General features: G+C 36.8%; 1 protein-coding gene across 6 annotated transcripts in view; it reads left to right on the forward strand.

The window, feature by feature from the left end:
* The window catches only part of LOC109092119 (MAP7 domain-containing protein 1-like), a 38,493-nt gene extending 18,001 nt beyond the window's left edge, over positions 1-20,492 (forward strand). For 2 of the 6 annotated variants that reach the window (XM_042741393.1, XM_042741398.1), the window contains exons 3-19: positions 1,511-1,579; positions 2,461-2,481; positions 7,083-7,246; positions 7,573-7,684; positions 8,905-9,009; positions 11,637-11,759; positions 11,920-12,059; positions 12,444-12,565; positions 12,855-13,093; positions 13,249-13,531; positions 14,697-14,877; positions 15,613-15,717; positions 17,077-17,127; positions 17,248-17,302; positions 18,520-18,574; positions 18,708-18,931; positions 19,701-20,492. In XM_042741393.1, coding sequence (XP_042597327.1) covers positions 1,511-1,579; positions 2,461-2,481; positions 7,083-7,246; positions 7,573-7,684; positions 8,905-9,009; positions 11,637-11,759; positions 11,920-12,059; positions 12,444-12,565; positions 12,855-13,093; positions 13,249-13,531; positions 14,697-14,877; positions 15,613-15,717; positions 17,077-17,127; positions 17,248-17,302; positions 18,520-18,574; positions 18,708-18,931; positions 19,701-19,711 — 2,060 coding nt within the window. In that variant the 3' untranslated portion in view covers positions 19,712-20,492. The remainder of the gene's footprint in view (positions 1-1,510; positions 1,580-2,460; positions 2,482-7,082; positions 7,247-7,572; positions 7,685-8,904; positions 9,010-11,636; positions 11,760-11,919; positions 12,060-12,443; positions 12,566-12,854; positions 13,094-13,248; positions 13,532-14,696; positions 14,878-15,612; positions 15,718-17,076; positions 17,128-17,247; positions 17,303-18,519; positions 18,575-18,707; positions 18,932-19,700) is intronic. The other 4 variants (XM_042741394.1, XM_042741396.1, XM_042741395.1 and 1 more) reach the window with 4 other exon arrangements.
* The last annotated feature ends 1,504 nt before the right edge of the window (positions 20,493-21,996 follow it).

Raw genomic sequence — 21,996 nt, forward strand, 5'->3', positions numbered from 1 at the left:
ACCACTGATGGCAGATGGACTATTCTGATGATGATTATCATACTTTTCTAGACCTTGACAGTGTAATTTACTTGGCAGTCTATGGGACAGTCACAAGCCTCCCGGTTTTCATCCAAAATATCTTAAATTGTGTTCCGAAGACGAACAAAACTTTTACGGGTTTAGAACAACATGGGGGTAAGTAATTAATGACTAAATTTTCATTTTGCAGTGGAGTATCCCTTTAAGGTGATGAATCAGTACATAAGTAATTTTTCTCTTTCTTACATTTGTAAAGTATTATTGTTGTTGTTATTATTAAGTATAGTTTTATTATGATTTTACTTGTATTTGTTGTTTGTACTTTGATTTTGATAGATTTTATGTAATTTAAAATTGATAGCGCTGGTCTTGATTGAATGCTGATTGGTCAGTATCAATCAGTCCTTTTTGTTCATGCAGATTATGTGTTTTAGTGCTTCAGGAGATGGTAAGGTCAGTGACTATGCATCTCTCTGCTGCCTCAGACCCTCTGGAAATCCTTTCTGGGTCAGTCTGCTGCTTTTTCTGTCTGTGCTCAGTGACTCATCAATGAGACAGAACATGGGCCGCTCGTCAGGGCCCACAAGACTCGGTGCTTCAGCTTCCTGTGCTCTATAAATACTGAATCGAAGTGGAGCACAGTTCATGGAGAGGAACACTGCTGGAGTCTTATGATCATTATAAATTAGTTTGAGTCATCAGATAAAAGTTGTACTAGACTTTGTGGGTCATGATATGCCAGCTCAAAGACTTAATGGGGCCAATTCAATGGGGTGCAGTTTTAAGTGTTGACTCTGAGTGAACTGGTTTGAATGTGTAATTAAAATAAAGCATGTTTCTTTGCTGTGTACTGTACGTCACAGTAGGTTGTGTAATGTGTTGTGTAAATGAATCAAATGCACAGGGATCAGAACATGTACAGACAATGAAGCTGATGTCGGCTAAATGGCAAATATTGTTGGGTGATGCTGCTTGATAAATTATGTTCTGGTATATTTATGATGACATAGTTTTGCAAGTGATTAATATATTTGATTAACTACTGGTTAATAAAAATATAGCTCTAATTATTTGTGGTTTCTAGGTTGTTGAAGTGTTTGAGCAAGTTCCAATAGTATTATTCAATAGTATAAAATCAAATGAATTAACTGTCTTTCAGTGCAGGTAAAGGTTCACTCTGAATGAATGTTAAATGATTGTATCTGTACTGTGAGTCCTCAGGGCTCTCTGCTTCAGTCGGAGCGTGTGAATGTTGCCAGTCTCTGCTGCTGCCAGCTTCCAGTGCTTTGTACTGCTGCAGATGTGAGCGCAGTCTTTACCACACAATAACCTCTCTCATTCCCGGCACCCTGCTGTCTGACTGTCTCTATCTCTCTTTATCGCTGTCCAGGAGAGCTTTATTGGGTAGAAAGAAAAATTTAGGAAGCAGAAGTGTCAATTTCAGAATGTTTCACCAAAACTAAACATTTTATTCTGCCTCTTTTCTCAGATGGAATGAAGTTGGATGAGCGGCAGAAACAGGCGAAGGAGAGGAGGGAGGAGAGGGCCAAATATCTCGGTAAGACAACACAAGGAAGACAGTGAGACAGCTCCCCCTGCTGTCTGGGGTCTAGATGTTTTTGGACAAAAAACACTTCAATGGCATTCATGCATCAAACTCCTGAGGCTTGTGCAAAAGTGCAGGAAGGCTGGAAAGAAACACCTGCAAACATTCTATGGCTTTTATAGATTTTAATTTGTCATTGTGACATTTGACATTTCAGACTAACAAGCATATGCATGCAGTTTACATATTTGCTATTTATTTTATTTTTACCCCCACATTTTTTAGTTTCTATTTTATACATCTCTGTTTTTCTCTTATACTAATATGCATTAATATTTTTAACATTTAAACATTCATATTTATTTATTAATAATTATTTAAAATGTATAATATGATGACACTACAAGCAGTTTCAAGTAAAAGCAGTTTCGAAAAAGGATGGATGGATATTTATATTATAATATTTAAATATTAATGATTATATATAAACATGTACTTACAGTATATTATGTTTGTTTTAAATATTTATATGTTAATATTGTATGACAAATACATGTCAGGAAACACTGTTGAAATCCCCTCTGGCTTGGTTGCATACAGGCTCTTTTTACTGTTTTCTAGGCTCCTAATTAGTAATAATATAAACCTTTCCCCTAGTAATAACAATTATGACTATGAAATAACTTCTAAATGTTCTACTGCTTCTGTGTCTTAACTAAACCAGCACTTAGAGATTTTCTCCTCTTCAGAGAATTATAAATATCTCACATGCTCCATGTTTTGTTTGTCATGTCACTGTGCTTGTTATGGCTGCGGAGATTGCTGTGCTGTGCTGCTCTGCTTTGCATGATTGACACAATGTTTTTGTCTTTTTTCTCACCTTCCCTCCCCAGAACAGCGTAGCCAGACTCAAGGTAAGCCACTCCTCCGTCTCTGGTGGTGTTGGTGACTGATGCGCTTCATCCCTTTCTCTATCAAATGCTAATTCTCTTGTAGAGCTGTGTTCCCTTTCCATTGTGTCTCATATAATCATAATTAGTGACAGATTGTTGTGTGTCTTAATTTTGAGTGAAAAGCTGCCACGTTTGTCACACTCCCTTGCTGGAAAATTATGCTTACACCAATTTACGATGAATACTATTTCTACATAACTGGGCAAAGCTGGCAATTTATGGTCATTAGCTGGTTCAAGCTGGTTTAGGTAGTTGATAAGATGGTTTACCAAAGACAATTGCTAGTAGATCACCTCGGCTAAGCTGATTAGGACCTGGTTGAGCTGGTTAAATATGTCTGTGTTTTCTATACAATGATTATGTATAGTAACACATTTTAATGTTTTAAAGATTTCATTTAGTTTATTTTAGAATATTGTAGAATTTAATCAAGTGTTTATTAGTAATGATGAACGATTCAGAAAGTGAGTTGACTCAGCAACTGTTCAGATGAATTCAGGGAGTTCATTCAGTAATAAGACTGATTCAAACCTGATTCAAACATTGATTCATAAAAAAAAGACAGATCATTGGGGTCATTGCTCAGTGACTTGGCTCATATTGGCCACACCATATGTTTGATTTGAAGTATGACCTGTTTTTTCCAGCAGGGCCAGCTGTGTTCCTGATTTTATCCTAATGCCTTGCTTTCACAATTGACTCCCTGTGAATTTCATACAACAAACATGATGGGGCTTGTCAGTATCTTAATAAACGGATGTAAATGTGAAAATCAACCAATTTACACTTTGATTTTTAGGTTATTATCTCAAATATAAATTAAGATTTTATTTTTTGGGATTCTTTTACACTTTTTTTTTTTTTAAGTGAATCTGTTAAAACGTCATGTAGGTTGTAATTTATTATTTATATATGACAATAACATGATACACTGCATTCGTGTTGTTTAGCTTTGGGGTCAGTTATAAGTCATAGGTCCACCAAATTTGAACTTTTGACCGCTAAACCTCCCTTCACATGTGTATGTTTTTCAGAAAGCTTGTTTTCGTAGCAGGGTTTTATAAGTTTCCCATAATTACAAACTGCAGGATCCATTTAGACCCAGAAATAACATCTGCTGCTGTCTTGAAGTGACTGAACTGTGAATAAATCATGATTGATGTGAATATAATCATGATAAACACAAGTCCTGCTACATTCCAGTCACAAAAGGGTGAAGTGTGTCATTTAGACCTAACAGTTCAGGCCATAGTCAATTGAACTCATCAGTCCATCTCTTCTGCCATCACTATGGACCTCCACATTAATGTTTAATATTTGTGTGGGTTGCAGCAAGTGAGTCAAATGTTCATAGTAGGACAAGTGGTGTAGTCTCTCAGACTGTGGGTCGTCTTTCAGCTCATCTATCTGCCAGCAGGGTTATGAAAGTTTGATGAATAGCTTCACCTGGGCACTCTCAGGCCATCACTATTTTATAACTGTGGAGCTCAGAGAAAAAGATTCAGAACCTCCAGCCTCAGTCAGAAGAGATGAAGGCTCCCAGGGGAGTGTTTTTTCATGTCAAGCCTTGCTTTCACTCTTTATTGCAGTGACAGCACATTAATGATTTGTTCAGCACTTTTTGTACTCTAAAAGCAGGTAGTATTTATTCTGAATCAACATATTTAGGCCCAACAGTTAATGTACAGCTTGATTTTGCTAGCTTTAATGTCAAAGTTGTTTTTCTTTTCTTTCTAGACAGCTTCTATATGGTGTAAAGTGAAGCTAGTAACATATTAGTGTCCCTGTCATTGTTGCATTTGTGTTTGTTGGAAGTCGCGCCATTGTCATTTTATGAAGTCATATACCATAATTAAAAATATGTTGCATTTCAGGAATGAATTTTTTTTAAACCCATGTATCCCAAAAGGATTCTTATATACTTAAGACACAAAACAAATGCTAAACGAATGCAGATTTTAATTTATTTTAAGCAGTACATGACTAGGATATGAAACATGCTATTTGAGACAAAAAGCTCAAAGTTTAATAAACTTACTCTGACAGCTTTTTGTAAATGAATAATGTTCACTGTGTGCTTAAATAGGGGTTATGTTATTGCTGATATTGTAAAGATTTAGTAGTAAGTACTAATGATATAATATAATATAGCCCTTCTACTGTAGCATCTTGAGAGATTTAAACCGGATCGATGGGAATACAAAATTTGACAGCTTGTAAGATATTTAATCATACATTACCAATCAAAAGTGTGGGGTCAGTAAGAGTTAAAAAAATTAAATTAATACTTTTATTGAGCAAGGAACCATTAAATTGATCGAAAGTGACATTAAAGACTCTAACATTGCTATAAAATATATATATAGATCAATTAAGTGCTGTTCTTTTGAACTTTCTATTCAGTAAAGAATCCTGAAAGAAATGTATTACAATTTTCACAAAATATTAAGTATTTAGATTTGTTTGACCGATTTTATCAAACAACTATTGGCCGAGTCCGATACCATTCAATTTAATTTTTGCTTAAAAATTAGGAAAAAATTTGGTTTACTCCGAGCAGAATCGGTATTTGAACGTTTCTGTTCCTGCGTTCCTCTGTGAAACCGGTTTGAGTAGAAAACATACCTGTTAATAAAGTTATTTTTTAAACTTTTTCTTTGCCAATAATAACAATGAAGTACAGCGTTTCTTTTACTCAAAAAGAAAAAAATAACATGAAGAGAGTCTTGAATGATCTCTCTGAGTCATAGCCAATACATCATCATCTTTTCTAGATTTACCAAAGACCAAATGTATTAAACAAAATAAAAAACTGTCAATTCAATAAAAACATTAAAGATTTTTTTTTCAAGATATTTTAAAATGTTTAAGCATGGATAAAAAAACACTACTCCTATAAGCGTTTTGAGAGAGAAAAAAACAGCCTAAATTAGTAGGCTGTACGTAGCATTTTATTATTTAATTCAGAAATAATGTAGGCTAAAATGATGGTAAATAAAAGCAAAATTACAAACATAATTAGGCTATTTTAGTTCCCTTCTCTCCACAACAAATCCTTCAAAGTTGTATTAAGGCTAAATATATGCGTCAAGCCAAAACAAATTAATTTAAACTCTAAACTGAAGCCTACCTCTCATTCTGCATGATTCCAAATGTTTCCATATTCGCAAAGTATCTGGATGCTAACCTATTATTTATTATGTAAACTATAGGGTTTGTTCTCCACTCATAGAATCGACGTAAAACACCATCCTTAGGCTATATCAGCAGAAAGGTACGCGCTGGTCACACTGAACGGCACTGTACTATGGACTAAATTGAGCAGTGTAATTTTTTATGTTTCTTTAACTGTATTTTATTTTGATAATGAACAGGCTGCGATGTCAAATTTGTTGTATGTGCATGTGAGGCACCAACACGATCACTGCATTGTTTTCCCAACTGTTACTCCGTAATTTATAGTCATATTACAGCTGGTTTGTCATACAGATAGAAGCCAAACATCATTCAAAACTGTAAAGCTTTTGTAAAATAAAGAAAACTGCTTTCTGCCATCTCATTTATTTCCCTGTGAACTTCGCAGCACATTAACAACAATTATCCGAAACTCAGCACAATTCTTTTCCTCCGTTTTGATAATCTGTTAATGATTTAAGTGAAATATATTTTGTGTATAGGCCTATATATTCCTTTTCATGTAGCCTATATAGTTTATTTTAATGCTGGTGCATTGCCATTGCGACTTGCCTAAGATGAATTTAAAGCTGAGCGCATGCATTTCACTCGTTGGATGCTTCAGTGTCACATTTGCATATGGCCATACAATGCAGTCTGACAAACTATATTTTGTAAAGATTTTATTTTGTTTTGGCAAGTATTTAATTATTTTGCCCAGAGAAAAACATTGGATTATGCAACAGACATGCAACTCGTTGTCTCCATGCATATAATTAATGAACCATCGGTATCGGCCCTTTTCATGCTATTTCCGATATGCAGATGATTTTAAAATAATTAAAAATCCTAATTACAACTGTTTTCAACATTGATAATATTAAGAAATGTTTTTTTTTAAGAAACCAGCATATTACAATGATTTGTCATTACAGAAATAAATTCCTTTGTTAAATACATTTAAATAGAAAACATATTTTGAGTTGTAATATTTTACAATAGTACTATTTTTACTGTATTTTTGATCAAATAAATGCAACCTTGGTGATCATAAGAGACTTCTTTCAGAAACATAAAAAAATCTTACCGTCCCCAAACGTTTGAATGATAGTCTATGTTAAAATGATAGTTCACCAAAAAATTTAAAAAATCATTTTCTTGCCCTTGTGTTATTCCGATTCCAGAAAATCAGTTCAATTTAATATGGTAAAATGGACCGGAGAGGGCTTCACTCTTACTGGGTGCCAAAAATGTGTGATCAAATATCTAATAATTGAATATGCATTAAGAATTGGCAATGTATTGAATGATGGGTCTGAATTGATAACTTAAGGTAAACATGCTGGCCTAGTTTTGGTAGCTAACAGGCTTTTCCTTCTATCATGTAGCTGCTAAAAAGTCTCAGTGGCTGGAAAAGGAGGAACGGGCACGGCAGGTGCGGGAACAGCAGCTGGAGGAACGGAGGAGGAAGCTGGAGGAGCAGCGGCTGAAAACAGAGAGGCGCCGCACAGAGCTGGAGGAGAGACAGAGACAGAAACTTGAGAAGAACAAGGTGAGAGAGTAGTGGTGTTCAGTGCACCCAAATGACACAACCTGTTCTTCTAATTTACACACTTTGAGGATCTGAGTCTGTGAGGTTTTTGCCAACATGCCAGGCATTGTGTTCCCTTTCCAGCTTGCCAAGTAATGCTAGATGAGTTGTTTATCAGTGAAAGTGGAGCAAATTGGGCACTGAGTTTTCCCCTTTGAAAGATCAATACCATCTCCTTTGTTCCTCCTAGTGCCCATTACATCTAAATGTGCAATATAAAGTGTTTGCTACACTTATGTTGCATTTTAAAGTGATATTATATTGGCATTTATTTATTTATTGTTCAGGAGCGGTACGAGGCGGCCATCCAGAGGTCTGGTAAGAAGACATGGGCAGAGATTCGGCAGCAGAGATGGTCCTGGGCCGGAGGCTTGAGCGGCAACTCCAGCCGAAGCCAGAGTGAGTTATATAAAATGCACTTACATAAACACAAAAACGGTACCTGTAGGTATTGCTTCTGGTTCCTTTTCATATTAACAGCATCATCCATGTTAAAAAAAGAATAAGCTGGATTGTCTTTGGAGGTTATTGTGATGGAGTTTACTGAGTCTCTCTCTGAGACTCTCTCTTTTTGTCGTTTTTGCACATTTTACCCTATAAAGCGCTTAAGAATAGACAATAAAAAGAGAATAAATGTCTGTTTTACATTTCCATATAAAGGAAAGGTATCAGGTTCTCTAGTTTCTCAAGACTTTTCACATTAGATGGTTTCTTATATGTTGCACAAAAAAAACCTCACTCAAGTCCTTTATGCTCAAGCCAGACTAAACGCTCTTTACTAATATGATAATAACCAACAGATCAGTTGCTTTGCTTCTGGGGATCATAGGGACTTTAATGTACACCTAGGCAAATGCAAATACTAACTGGGATCTGCAAATGCTTTTCCATTTTTACCACAGTATCCTTCCGTAGCGTTAGTTTCAGTGAGAGTTGTGCCCCACAAGAATCTCTCAGATTCGATTCGATTTTTTGTTAAGAAATTAGGCCTGTTATTCCTTAAATAGTGAAATTGTTCAAAAGATGAAGAGAAACATCTTCATAATCTTCAGTTGTGTGCCTTTGTGTATTTTATGGGTCCGTATATAACAGAAGGTGAGAATGACTTACTAAGAAAGCTTGGAAATAGGGTAATGAATTTGGAGCGTTCTACCACTTCCCCCAGGACTCAAGACCTCAATTTATAGGCTAACCAACGCTGTTTCTCCAAGGATCTTATTTTATAACTGACTTAATTTAGTTTTTCTCCTCCCAAAAGTTGTGCACAGTCATAGCAGTCTCTGATGGTGCCTTAAGAGGCGAAGTGGAGGCGGTGACCCAATTATAAAGTCTGTAGACTCTGTGATAATGAACTTTGAGCAGCCAAACTCAATAAAAATATCATCTGAGTTAATATTCAGACACTGCAAACATAACTGGTTATCCAGGATACAGATAACCATCTTTGGCTGCTCAAAAAGTAGTTTAAACATATATTTTGACATATATATTTACTTGTCCTATATATCAGTGGCTGTTTTGTTTGTTTAAGGGATTAGTGGTTAATTTTTTGACTGCCCCCCATCATTCCGCCTTGGTCCCCTCAGCATTGTGTATGCGGTGTTCTCTGGATTTTACAGGCAGATGCTCAATATCAGCGGTCAACCTGCCCAAACATGTGGATTCAGTCGTAAACAAGCGGCTCTCCAAATCTTCTGCCACTCTCTGGATGTCCCCTAGCAGAAGTAAGGACACGCCTCCGGATCTAGCCCCTCCCTCACGTCTTCAAAGGCTCCTCCCTTCACATAATTATGATTTTCCATTTTATCCCACCACCTTTGATTTCCCCCTTGAGACCAATCACCTGCTCGTCCTCAGTGATCATTCAATCATTCCCTCCTTCCAAACCGTCTCCTCGTCAGTGTCTTCAGTTCGACCGAATTTAAATTTTTAAATCTTCATCGTCTTTCACCGTCAACCGTCCTCAGTGGTGTTCTGTTTTTGTTTTGTTATTTTTGGTGGTGGTTTTCTCTGTTCCTCATTCTTTTTTCTTGATTTAACTTCTTTAATGGTGAATACTTGCATACTTCTCTGTACCTTCACCTGCATATGATGCATGATGATGCAGTGGTCCCAGAAAGTATTTGGACACTTACACCACGCTTAAAATGTATGAATTTTACAGAATAAAAAATTGATGCTAAAACTTTTTTTTTAGAACAAACTATTATTTTCTAAGTGCCCAAATGCTTGTCTGTTTGAACAATATTATATATTGTTTTTTTGGTTCTTTTATTGGATGTACTGAGGTCATAAAAACTCAGTCGTAAGTAGGGCACACTCTATTTGTGAGTGCACCCTAAAACAATAGATGGAGGAGAGCAGAAAGTAGAGTTTATGCTTAGTGCTGAGGCAGCTAATCGAGTCTGGGAAGTTTTCCATGAGCAGAGACTTTACTGCAGAGTGCTGATGAATGTTCAGCTATGGGCAATATCTCTCTCGATCTCTCTTTCTAAAATGCCTCTCTACCACCTAATTGTTCTTTTGCTCTTGCTTTTCGCATCTTACCATGCATTTACCTGTGGCTCTTTCTTGTTTCCCCTTTTTCTTTTCTCTAGAAAAATCACATAAGTTTAGATCAAGGATTATTGTAGGGTTATTTTTCATTTTTGTGTAGATTAATTTATAATACTAAAACTAAAATAAAAGTAATAGATGAAGATGTAATAAAAAATAGAGAGAGATTTTAAAGGGGTCATATGACGTTGCTAAAAAGAATTAGTTTTGTGTGTATTTGGTGTAATGCAATGTGTTTATGCGGTTTAAGGATAAAAAAACACATTATTTTCCACATACTGTACATTATTGTTGCTCCTCTATGCTCCGCCTTTCTGAAATGCATCAAATGCGGGTGTATGCTGATTGGCCAACTATCCAGTGCGTTGTGACTGGACGAATACCTCAAGTGTGTGATGGAAATGTTACGACCTTTACCATAGGTAAGTATCGCGCCACGTAAACATAAAACCATGTCTGCATTTGTGATCGGAGAAACAACAAACAACAAGTGCTACTCTACACTGCTCAAAACTCGCGTTTGAATCGCCAGTGGCAAATTCTTTAAATATGAAAACGTACTTACAGGCTGTGAGTCAGAAGCGCCAGACTGTCCTTGCAAAGTTGGAACTGCCCAACTTTATAGAAACAGCCTTTGAGCACAGCCTTCCTAGGTTCAGGAAACAGTCCTCCGTAAAATGCGCTGCACACATCTGAATATTTGAGTTGAACTGTTATGGAACAGTGTTGTAAATACAACTTAATCACTGATTGCTAGTTGTGTCCTCTTTTGGAAGGCCAACAATACTACAGCGAGAATCAAAGTTACGCCTTCTTTCTTTGCGTGAACATTTGGGCGGCATTATGCAAATCTTCCCACACAGTGACGTAGACATGTGGGGATGTGTTTAAACGAGGCGTTTTAGGAGTGAGTGGACGAGTCTTAACTTTTATAAAGAATATCTCTTTGGGTTTGAGACTTTAGTCTTTGCAACTTTAGGGATCTTATCTATTCACGAACAGCTTGTAAGACTCCAAAGAGAAAGGAAAACTCGAAATTGCATCATATGACCCCTTTAAAAAAAATTTAATAAAAATGAGAAAAACATTTGATAAAAATAAACCAAAAATCTTAAACTAAAACTGAACATTTTAAAATAAAATCAAAATATTACTTAAAATAACACTGTTGATAATCTGATGTAACTGTTTCTCAGAATTAGCGATAATGTGTATTTTTGGTAAGTGTAAAGTTTTATTGTAGTGTTTTATCATCGTTGTTGTTGTTGTTGTTGTTTTTACATACATAAACCTTTCATTCGTTTCTTTGTCCTTTTTGTGTTAGTAGTTCACCCAAAAAATGAAAAATTCTATCATCATTTACTTGTTGCAAACCTGTATGACTTTCTTTCTTCAGTGAAACACAAAATCTGATATTTTAATGAATCTTCACACAGTTCATAGTGAAAAACCACCATAAATAAAGTTCATATGACACTGGTTTGTAGCAACATTTGGGTGAATAAATTGCAGAATCTTCTTTTTGGATGCATTCTTCTTTCAAACTTGAGTTAATTCTCACAAAATTATTTTTTTTTATTTGTTTACTGGTTACCTTTACTGGCTTTTCTAGCATGTGGCAGTGTTATGAAATCCTCATCCTCAAAATCATCAAGGGATACAAACACAGTTGTTTGTCATTGCCATGATCTTATCATTCTAAAAATGTATAATAATATCGCAATTGTTGTGTGTTGGGAAAGGGATTGTTGCACATATACTTTATTAGGAACTAATTTTTAATCTTTTCTTGCAGCTCGTAGCATGCAGCTGAGTCCCTGGGAGAGCAGCATTGTGGACAGGCTGATGACGCCCACTCTCTCTTTCTTGGCTCGTAGTCGCAGTGCTGCCAGTGTGCTGAACAACTCCAGAGATGCCCGTGAGTGACAGGATACAATCAAAGTACCCTTTATATTTGTGATTAGCCTCAGTCTTTTAGCAAAATCTTTAAACACTAAGTTGCAGTGTTCTATTTTTAGGGCCTGTGCAAGTCAGAAAAAATTTGACATTGGGATTAAAATGTGTTTTCTTTCATGCAGAGTCTCCGTTGTGTCCACGCTCAGCGTCTGCCAGCCCTCTTTCAGCGTGTGCTCACCGGGCACATCACCGCTGCTCTGAGCGCTGGAGGGTCACCACCAGCACGCCCAATATCGCCCAGCGGAGACGAGACTCCACACCTGTGAGTCATTTATACTCCATCCATCCTGCCTGTTATATCATATTTTGCTGTGATATAAGAGGAGGTGAGAAATTCATCATTCATCCACACGTCCATGAATCCATATATCCAAGTCTTGATTTCCAACCCGTTTTGTCTCATGTACACCCGTACAGCACTAGTCTTCATTATGAAACGTGTTAATGTGGCCTTGTTAATGTAATCATTAATATTATTAAAGTGACCATTATTACAATAATTCACTTTTGAAAAAAAAAACAGCAGATACTGTGAGTGAAATATCATCTGATCAAATAGACATTTTAATGAGACATTAAAATTTTGAGGTAGCAAAGGATTACATCTGCTCTGTCTTTATTTTTTCCCCCCATTTTTTTTTTCAAGATGAGGAAGGATAAGAAAGAAAAGGAGAGAGAAAATGAAAAGGAGAAGAGTACTATCGCCAAAGAGAAGGTGCTGAAGAAGAGACAGTCCATGTCTTCAATGAAAACCAGGATAGAGTCCAGGTAATATAACATGTGAATCTATAACCTAAATTTAATTGTTTAGTTTTAGTCTTACAGCTTTTAAACACAGTGGGATAGATATAGATGTATTAGTCCCTCCCCCAACTTGTGTGTAAGACAGACTTGTGTATAAGATAGTCTTGTGTATGGATTAACTGGTTCTTGCCATGAATATAGCCATAGATGCTGGAATGGTGTTAAGAGGAATATAAACAAACAAACAAAAACATGTTGTATAATACATTTTTCCAGGTTAGCCATTAAATTGAGTTTCTCTTCATGTTTATAGTCCGAGTCCAGTGTCCAAACTGAGATCTGCGTCTCCTGTGACGCCTAAAGGCCGTGCTTCCTCCCCAAGTCCTGCAGTATCTCCCAAACCTCCCTCAGCTCGAGCGAGTCCAAGCACTCCTAAAGCCAGACCCAAGAGGACCAGGACCCCTGCCCGCGTGGAGACCCGCACTGCCTCGCCAGTCACCATAGAGAGGGTCAAAGAGACCCGCAGGCCTGCAACGCCTGAAGAACCGAAGAGTGAGTGTGGTGATGATGATTGTGGTGTTGCCACATGATTCTCTTTTAACAGGAGTTTTTCCATTAAAACATGCAATTTTGTCATTTTACACTTTTTTTCCCCCTCCCTCCAGTCCTCATTTTTTCCCCGCTTCGTTTCTCTGTGTTTTCTCCAGCGTCGTCTCCCATCCCCGCCATTGTCCTGTCATCTGTTCCGGAAACGCCCCCTGTTGCAAATGCACCAGTAATGACAGTTTCTGCGCCCTCTGTCCCCGAGGAGTCCTCTGTTGTCCCTGCTCTCACACAGGTGGCTTCTCCAGCTCCTTCTCCAGGAAAACCCATGGCTGGCACCAATAACCCAGAGGAAGCCACCCGCATCCTGGCAGAAAAAAGACGACAGGCCCGTGAACAGAGAGAGAAGGAAGAGCAAGAACGTAGAGAACAGCAGGAGAGAGAAAGGTTACCTATTTTATATTCATTTAATTTGTTTCTATTTTATTTTATATATATATATATATATATATATATATATATATATATATATATATATATATATATATATATATATATATATATATATATATATATTTATATAATTTTTTTTTGTGTGTGTATATATATATATATATATATATATATATATATATAAAAGTATATATATATATATATATATATATATATATATATATATATATATATATACAAACATTTATTGTCATTTTATTAAATTATTTTATTAAATAATTTATTTTATTTATATTTTTATTTTATAGAAATTTCATTTTAATTTAAAGTAAATTAATAAAAATAAGTTTTTATAAATTTATAAAATATATATCTTAGACTTTTTTTCCCCATAATTGACACTTCATTGGGTGTTGTCACTAATTAACATCCATATCCTCATTTTCATATGAAATTTAAATGGACTGCCAGTTCCTCAACACAAACTCCATAATGCAGCAGATAGCCTCACGTGGGAAACATTGGTTTAAGTCCAGCTTGCAACATGCACTGATTCCATTCCGCTTTTATCACACCAATAACTATCTGTCATTTCCACTATATCTGTCTAATAAAGAGGCAGGATAACAGTTTAATCTCTATAAAATGTTAACTTTTAAAACTTTGGACCCTTTGTATCCCTACCGTCAAAGCCAAACTCCACCTCAGCTAACACACGTTCTGGTATGCTTGTCCTGCTCCATCAGGCTGTGCTCCAGGAATAGTCTCTGTGCTGTGGAGTTGTTGACGTCTGGTGTTCTCAGTGACAGTTTATGAGTTTAGCACATTTATAAGCCAAAAGGGACTTTGGCAACAGCGTAATGAGAGTTCCACTCTGTTTATGCTCCGGTGCCGCTGGTAACTAGGGGTGTGGATATTTTGGTCACGACTAAAAAGATTCACTGATTCATGCTCTCCATCCACTTTGCCTTTTGCTTGGACCATATCTGCAATTTAAAGTTTCATGTTACCAGCCATAGCAAAATGATCAATTTTGCAAGAGACACCAAAGTCCACTTGCATTCCCATGCCCTTTTGTTTCAATAATTCACAAAGTTCAGTGTTTAGGGACTTTTTTATCTTACGTGTGTACAAGGACTGACTGTCTTCCATCACACAGGCTTCAGCGTGAGGAGAGGCAAGCACAGGAAGTGGAGGAGAGGAGGCACAGGGAGGAGGAAGCGCGGCTCATGGCGGAGCAAGAGAGGTTAAGAGAGGAGGCTCAACGCCTGCAGGATGAGAAGGAGGCACAGGAAAGAGCCAAAATCGAACAAGAAGAGAACGAACGCCTCCAGAAACAGGTCAGAAATGCTGGACTTCCCAGAATACTAAGCAACACACTTCACTGTCAAATAAAAGCTGTATAAATGCATATACTAACAGTCACGTACAGTACATATATAGTACTATGATTTATATACTATTATTCAATTTTATTTTCATAGTTTTAATTTTACTTGTCAGGAACAACACTGGTCTTTGGGGGTTTTTAGGGTTTGATCCTTAAATGACCTACATTTTCTATTAAATGCTGTAAAATATGAGCATGCACTTGTATCCTCACTTTGTAAGGATGATGAGACAAAAAATGCTACACAAGTATGTCTGGCATTATTATTAACAGTGCCATCTAGCGTAGTAGCATTTTTGAGGTTTTGCCACCACCTGGTGTTCAAAATGGAATTTAACTAGATATTAAGTAGGTATCAGAGTTCCCACAGTCATGGAAAACAAAGAAATATAAAGACATTTAGTGATTTTAATTCAAGGCCTGGAGAAGCCATAGAAAGGAATAGGATATTAAAAAAGTCATGGAAATTGCTATAGCTATCATATAATTTTCTAGTTATTTTATGTTAATGTTTCATCAGCTGGTATTTAATTAAAAAAAAATATTTAAAAAGAAACTCAACCACTAATCATAAATAATAACATTTAATTTATTAGATAAAATATCATCAGCTGCAGACGAACGAATGACTGCAGAGGAAGTTGTGTTCAGTGTGAATCTGATCGTATGATCATTGTATCTGTAGAAAGAGGAGGCTGAAGCAAAGGCCCGAGAGGATGCCGAGAAACAGCGACTGGAGAGAGAGAAACACTTCCAGAAGGAGGAGCAGGAGAGGCTGGAGAGAAAGAAGGTCAGAAGGGTTTCCACTTCACATTTATATTTTTCTCTATAAGGTCATTTTGAAATCATCATGCATCTTTAAAACCCACATTACAGGGAACTGTTTGCATATCTTCACAAACTGAAAACTCAGCAGTCTATTTAAATCCTTTCATTTCCTCTCCTTACTAGGCACATATGCCCACAGTAGCTTTCAGGCAAAATATGTTTTCAAGTTGACTGTAGGATCACAGTGAAGTGCGAGCTCTCAAGAGTCATGCATCTGCCGTAAATCATACAACACCTTGACATACACCTCCTGATCCAGTTCTGTGAACCTGTTAAATGGAGGTTAACCTCGTCCACTCTGTTCCAGTAGTATTACCCCACCAGGACACTATGTCCCGCTACAAGTCAGTTTATCAGGGCTGTGCTAGAGCCACGACCCAACTGTCCACAGCTCATGGTGTGATTTTTGGAAGACACAATGTCCTCTGAGCTTGACACACTGTACACTGAAAAAAAGATACAACTTTTTTTTTAAGTAAGTGGTTGCAAACAGTTTATTTTAGCTACATTTAAATAAAAAATATATATATATTTTGAAAGTTAGTCAACTACAATTGTTTTAAATGTAGCTCAAATAAATTGATTGCAACCACTTACCTTTAAAAATTTAGTAAATTCAATGAATCATTTTTTTTCAGTGTATAGTGTTTCTTTGAATTCAATAAACACCTGCCGCTGTCTTTTGGACTGCTTAAAGCGGCAGTTTCTGATTTTGAAACTTTGAAAGATATATAAAGAACCAGACAGATGTCTATTGATAAAAGTAAAAATCACCTTTTGGAATTGGGAATGATGTGGAATAATTAAATTAATTAAATTAAATTAAATTAATTTTGTTTCTAATTTAATACATTATTTTTTATTTACAAATGCATAAAAAAAGAGATACAGAGGGCCAGAGAGATATATGTCCGTAAACAGTACAATTTGGAATTTCAAATAATGCCTCACAGGAATACGGAGCTGCATATAGACAGACATATAAATGAACTAAGTATTAAATATTACATATTAAATGAACTCCACAAGTTTGTGTGAAACCTGATGACCATGTTCTGCAGAATGATTCAGAAATGATCAAAAGAATATCTTGTGCTTCATGATCAACAATTTACAAGATCAATGTGACAATACTTAATTAGTAACCTATAAATAGTACAGAATCTTAAATATTTCTTCTTCATTTTACGTCATCATGTTTCCTTTGTTTTAAATTTTATTTAAAGTTCAAAAACTTTTATTTCTAGGTTTAAATTTGATTGTGAAACTCTTGAAACATTTTCCATGCTTTACTTAAGTCTCTTCTGTGCATTGTTTTAAGCGTCTGGAGGAGATTATGAAAAGAACACGCAAAACAGATGCAGGAGACAAGGTACAGTGCCGTTCTTATTTAAAACGGCCTCACTGCGGCAGTAGCAAGGCTCCAATTTCCCCTTGTGGTTCAAGAGCTCAGAATCTAATTGTGCTCTTTTCTTTTCTTTCCTTCATGCAGAAAGACACAAAATCTCCATCTCAAGTCAATGGAAAAGATTCTGAGATGAATAAAGGTATGACGTTAGTTTAAAATGATGTTGGTTTAAAAATCTTAGCATAAATAGTGTTCATATCACTACTTACAAATAATCTTTAGTTGGATTTGCCATTCAGTGCTTTGTTCAGGACTGATTGAACATTTATATTTAGATCTGTTTGTATCAGCAACAGCCGTTTACGTCAGTCCCACATAATGTTTTCCCTGGCTCTGTCATTGTAACTTTTTTATTTCTTTGGAGCTAACGTTCAAAATCATTTTCCCTTGTTAGGAAAAGCATAAATAATGGTTCCGACATCCACACCCCTTTCAAAACCTCCCCTTTTCAAGATTAAGCTTCTATCTGCAATATTTCCTCAAGGTTGGGAGATGGATTTGTAGCTCCATAGCGTGCAAAAATGTGTACACACCTCTGCTTGTTGCTTGCATCATGTTGAATCCTTGTTGCCATTCAAAACCAGTGCTTTCTCTACTGGAGTATGAAAATTGGCACAGCGGCATGGTGAATCCATCACAGTCTATTTACGTAGAGCTTTGACACTCAGTAGCTACTTTCACCCAGCTGCTAGTATTATTCACTTTAGCCACTAGAAACACATACACCGTCATTCAAATTAATATTTGATCAAAAATAGAGTAAAAATTATTTATATTAATATTGTTTTAAAAGTGTAATTTATTCCTGTGATGGCAAAGCTGAATTTTCAGCAGTCATTACTCACACGATCCTTCAGAAATTCCTTCTAATATGCTGATTTTGTGTTTAAGAAACATTTCTTATTATTATCAACTTTGGAAACAGTTGCTCAATATTTGTGGGAAAACCCTGATGCATAGGAGATTCAGAAGAACAGCATTTGTCTTAAATAGTAATTAAACATTATACATTTATTTACTGTCACTTTTGATCAATTTAATGCATCATTGCTGAATAAAACTATTAATTTCTTTTTAAAAAAAATCTTACTGACCTTCATGTAGGGGTAGTGTAAATCCAGATACAAAAGGACATTTTCAAAGCAAACTCCTATTATGTATTATGTATTAACTAGCTGTTGTTAATACAATGCACACTGGGAATCCGGGAAACAATTCCAGATGAACTGCTGAAATGTTTACACTGTCAATTGTACAACCATCTTGGAAAGGAACATTGATTTGGCAAAGGAATGCTAAAACAAACAAGATTGCCATTTTAAGAAACTATTAGCATGACATTCTGTCTTTTCCTAGCAGCTGCTGACTACCAGCCAAGCACGGCATTGAAACAAGATGGTGTGAATGAAAGGCAAGTCTTGTGTTTGCATTTTTATATCCTGTCAGTTTACCCAGAGGTGACAGTCTTTCTTGAACACATGGGATGCAAACTCTGCTTTATTTCCAAATTTGTAGTGGTTTAAACCATCTGTTTTCTTTTGCAGTCTGTCCGTTCTTGTGCTGAATGGCATTCAGCCTTCCAAACACGAGAATGGCCTGTCAGCAAAAGGGGAGGCGTCTCACTTCGAAGAGATCATTCAGCTGTCCAATCACAACAACGGACGGGAGAAATCAGAGATCGACAGACCCGACGAACCAATCATGGCCTTTGAGAGCGGAGAATCATTCCTTAAGAAAACAGGCCCCATTAAGCCTCAGCATGTGGCAGGTGAGCATCGAAAAAGTTTCTAATATGTCAGTGTCAATCGCTTCTTAGGCTGTGACTGGTGATCAATTTGAGGCAATTTGCAAATGTTCCATTACATTTTAACAGTTCTTGTTGTATGTTAACTATTAATGTTTCTTTTGGTGGAAAAGAGTAATTGTCATTGACTTTTTTGCACTTGGAGGGTTAATTGTGTCTTAGATGCGGGTGTCATGGTGGGTGTATGTTGCCCTGTGGGTGCGTCAGGCAGGGGTAACGGGGTGAAGAGCCTGGCACTGAGCTGCATTCCTGAAATGGTGTCATGAAGACCTGATCCGGCCCCACGGGCACCCAAGACTAGAAACAGGACCCCTAGGCTTAGCTCTTCACCCCCCTTTCCCTCGGCCTGGTCAGCATTACTTGGTGCCGCTCCCCTCAGCACGTACCTCCACCTGTCCTCCTGCAGACAGCCCTCCAGCCATTAATCATCCACAAAGAAAACACAAGGGGGTTTACCTCATGCCATGCCAGCTCTCGTAAACTGAGATGTACATTTTTAATCCCAAGTGATATCCAGGATCTTTGCTTTGCTATATCTGGGGCGCAACCCTCATCTCATGTTAGGTATAGAATTATTATAGACGGATCATGTGAGTGCGAAGATAGAAACAACCATTTTCTCAGGACTAAAGCTCCTGAGATAAATTAGTGTCCTAATTTATGAAAAGCTAATTAACTACATTTTGTAATACATTAAACGCTTGCATGTCTAATCGACATATTCTTCCTCCAGAGGTCCTCTGAGGTCGTAAACTGTTGGACGTAGCCTTAAATCTGCGAGTCCCTCAGCACAATCTGCCTGAGGGACCCGGTGGAAAGAAGCACAGCTTGCAAGAGTCCTGTGCCAAACCCGAAAACTGTCTTCTGTTAAGACTGTACAGAGCAACCCCACCATCAGAGCCTCTGATGGAAATTACAAGGAAGCTACACAACAATCAAGCTGAGCTAAACGCCAACGTACACCATTCATCAAGACCCTGACCTCACACACTCACACACTATGGCAGACCAATTCATTCCTCTTTCTAATCAGCACAGTACAATGTTAGGTTTTTTAGGTTTGTTTTTGTTTTAAAAAAAAGGCTTGTGACAAACAATAATCCTTGTCGTTATTCATGCTATTATGGGTTGAACGCAGAAGTACTTTGGGTGTTTTATTTTTCAATGTTTAGTTATTTAACTTGAAGAAAATTGTAACTACTGGGTACAGTTGTATGTGAAAAATGTAAATTGGAAGAGACGATCTGTGAATAAAACAGAATGAAAGGGACAGTCATGTCTGCACTGTTTCAAGAGCTTTTCAGTGATATTTTTAATATTGTCTGGAAGTGAAATGCCATAGATGTACAAGATTAATGCATACAGATGTAAAAATGGATAAATGTCTAAGTGCTTACTTGCATAACAAATGTGTTACATCCAAATATATCAACAGCCAGATTCACCATGCATGCACGTGCAAATGCAATACTGAAGTTTGTTTTAAATTTGAAACTTTAAAGATGGCTTGGCTTTATCATTGTAAGAAACTGTTCTCACTAACTGACATGTTCTATGTTAGAGCCTTATCATAATATTCCTGGTTTTCTTGTTGGTAAAATGCCTGTTATTTCAAGTTTATGCCTATTTATAAACCGGAACAGATCGACAATACCCAAAGGCGTCGTATTTAACTCCAAATGATGGCAATTTATGGCCACTCTGGAACTTTTGTTAGACCGTGAGAGCGCAAACTATTGGCCCTGGTTGTTGGCATAATAATTTTGTGTAGTGTTTCCAATCATGGTCTATTCTGAAGAGCTGAAACTGAGTGTCTATTACTGATGCCCTTAATAATTCATAGTTTTGAGTAATTAGTCATGAAAAAAAAATAGACAAAATCATGTACGATTGAAAAGGCCCATTCACACCAAGAACGATAACTATGTTGGCGTCCACACCAACTCACAATATCATTCTGTCTATTATAAGCATGCATTGCCATTCTGACATCTGCCACCTTAAATGCTGGAGCTCTTTAAAGCAGAATAGATTCTGATTGACTGTCATTGCTTTTATCATTCATCAGCTGAGAAAATTCATTTTGAAAGTGATTCCAATTAATGATATTGTTCCTCTGTGCTGTTATCGTTATAGATGCTCTGCTATTTTTAAGTTTAGAACAATTTTTTAAACTCTCTTTATTATCATTGTAGTTCTCATCCTTGCTCTGAATGGGTCTTAAAACTTTTATTGAAGAACAGATCTTGAATTAAACTAGAATTATTATTTTTTTTTCCTTGTAAAGAAAAACAGTCAATGTCCAATGCAATGAATTGAACGGGGAAAAAACTCCTCCTTTAGACTGCTGTATTTGCAGCTTAAATCTGAGTGATATAGCAATGATCAGTGATATGGAGGTAATGCATATCCTATTGGGAAATCTAACCAGGTCCAAAATGGCTCAGCTGTCCCTACTTCTGGTTTTCCAGAAGGCCATCGAGCCGTGAGTCACATACTTGTACCAAACTCACGGCCAAGCTCACATCCCCCTGGCCTCTGTATAGCATGACATCTAAAACCACCTCGATTTATGGCTCTCTCCTTCTAAAGCATGCGTTCAGAACTCACATTGCACTAAACCACAATCACCATGGTTACTTTTCAGAGATTTTGTGTTGTCAAGAAGAGCTTTTTTTTTCGGCTCTTTTCTCTAGGCTCAAACTCTCCATCCTGTTTCTTTCATTTGTTTTACGCGTTGACGTCTGTAAGGCGAGACTTCTGTAAACAGTGTAACTTTGACCTTTGTAGCACAGTTTGTCAGAGGTTATGGTTTATTATTGTCCATTATGACACATCTGTCATATTCATACACGGTAGGGGGCAGCAAATCAACATGCATGTACAGACTCACTGATCAGGTTTCTCTCACCCGAAGACATTCAGACTGGTTGCCAACATTTATTTTACTTTGCTGCCTCTGTTTCAAAGAAGAATGTGAAGTATGGGACTGGCTATATTTTCCAGCCCAGTGTTGCCAGAAACTTTAT

Source organism: Cyprinus carpio, chromosome B16 (genome assembly GCF_018340385.1).
Source record: "Cyprinus carpio isolate SPL01 chromosome B16, ASM1834038v1, whole genome shotgun sequence".
Classification (NCBI taxonomy): domain Eukaryota; kingdom Metazoa; phylum Chordata; class Actinopteri; order Cypriniformes; family Cyprinidae; genus Cyprinus; species Cyprinus carpio.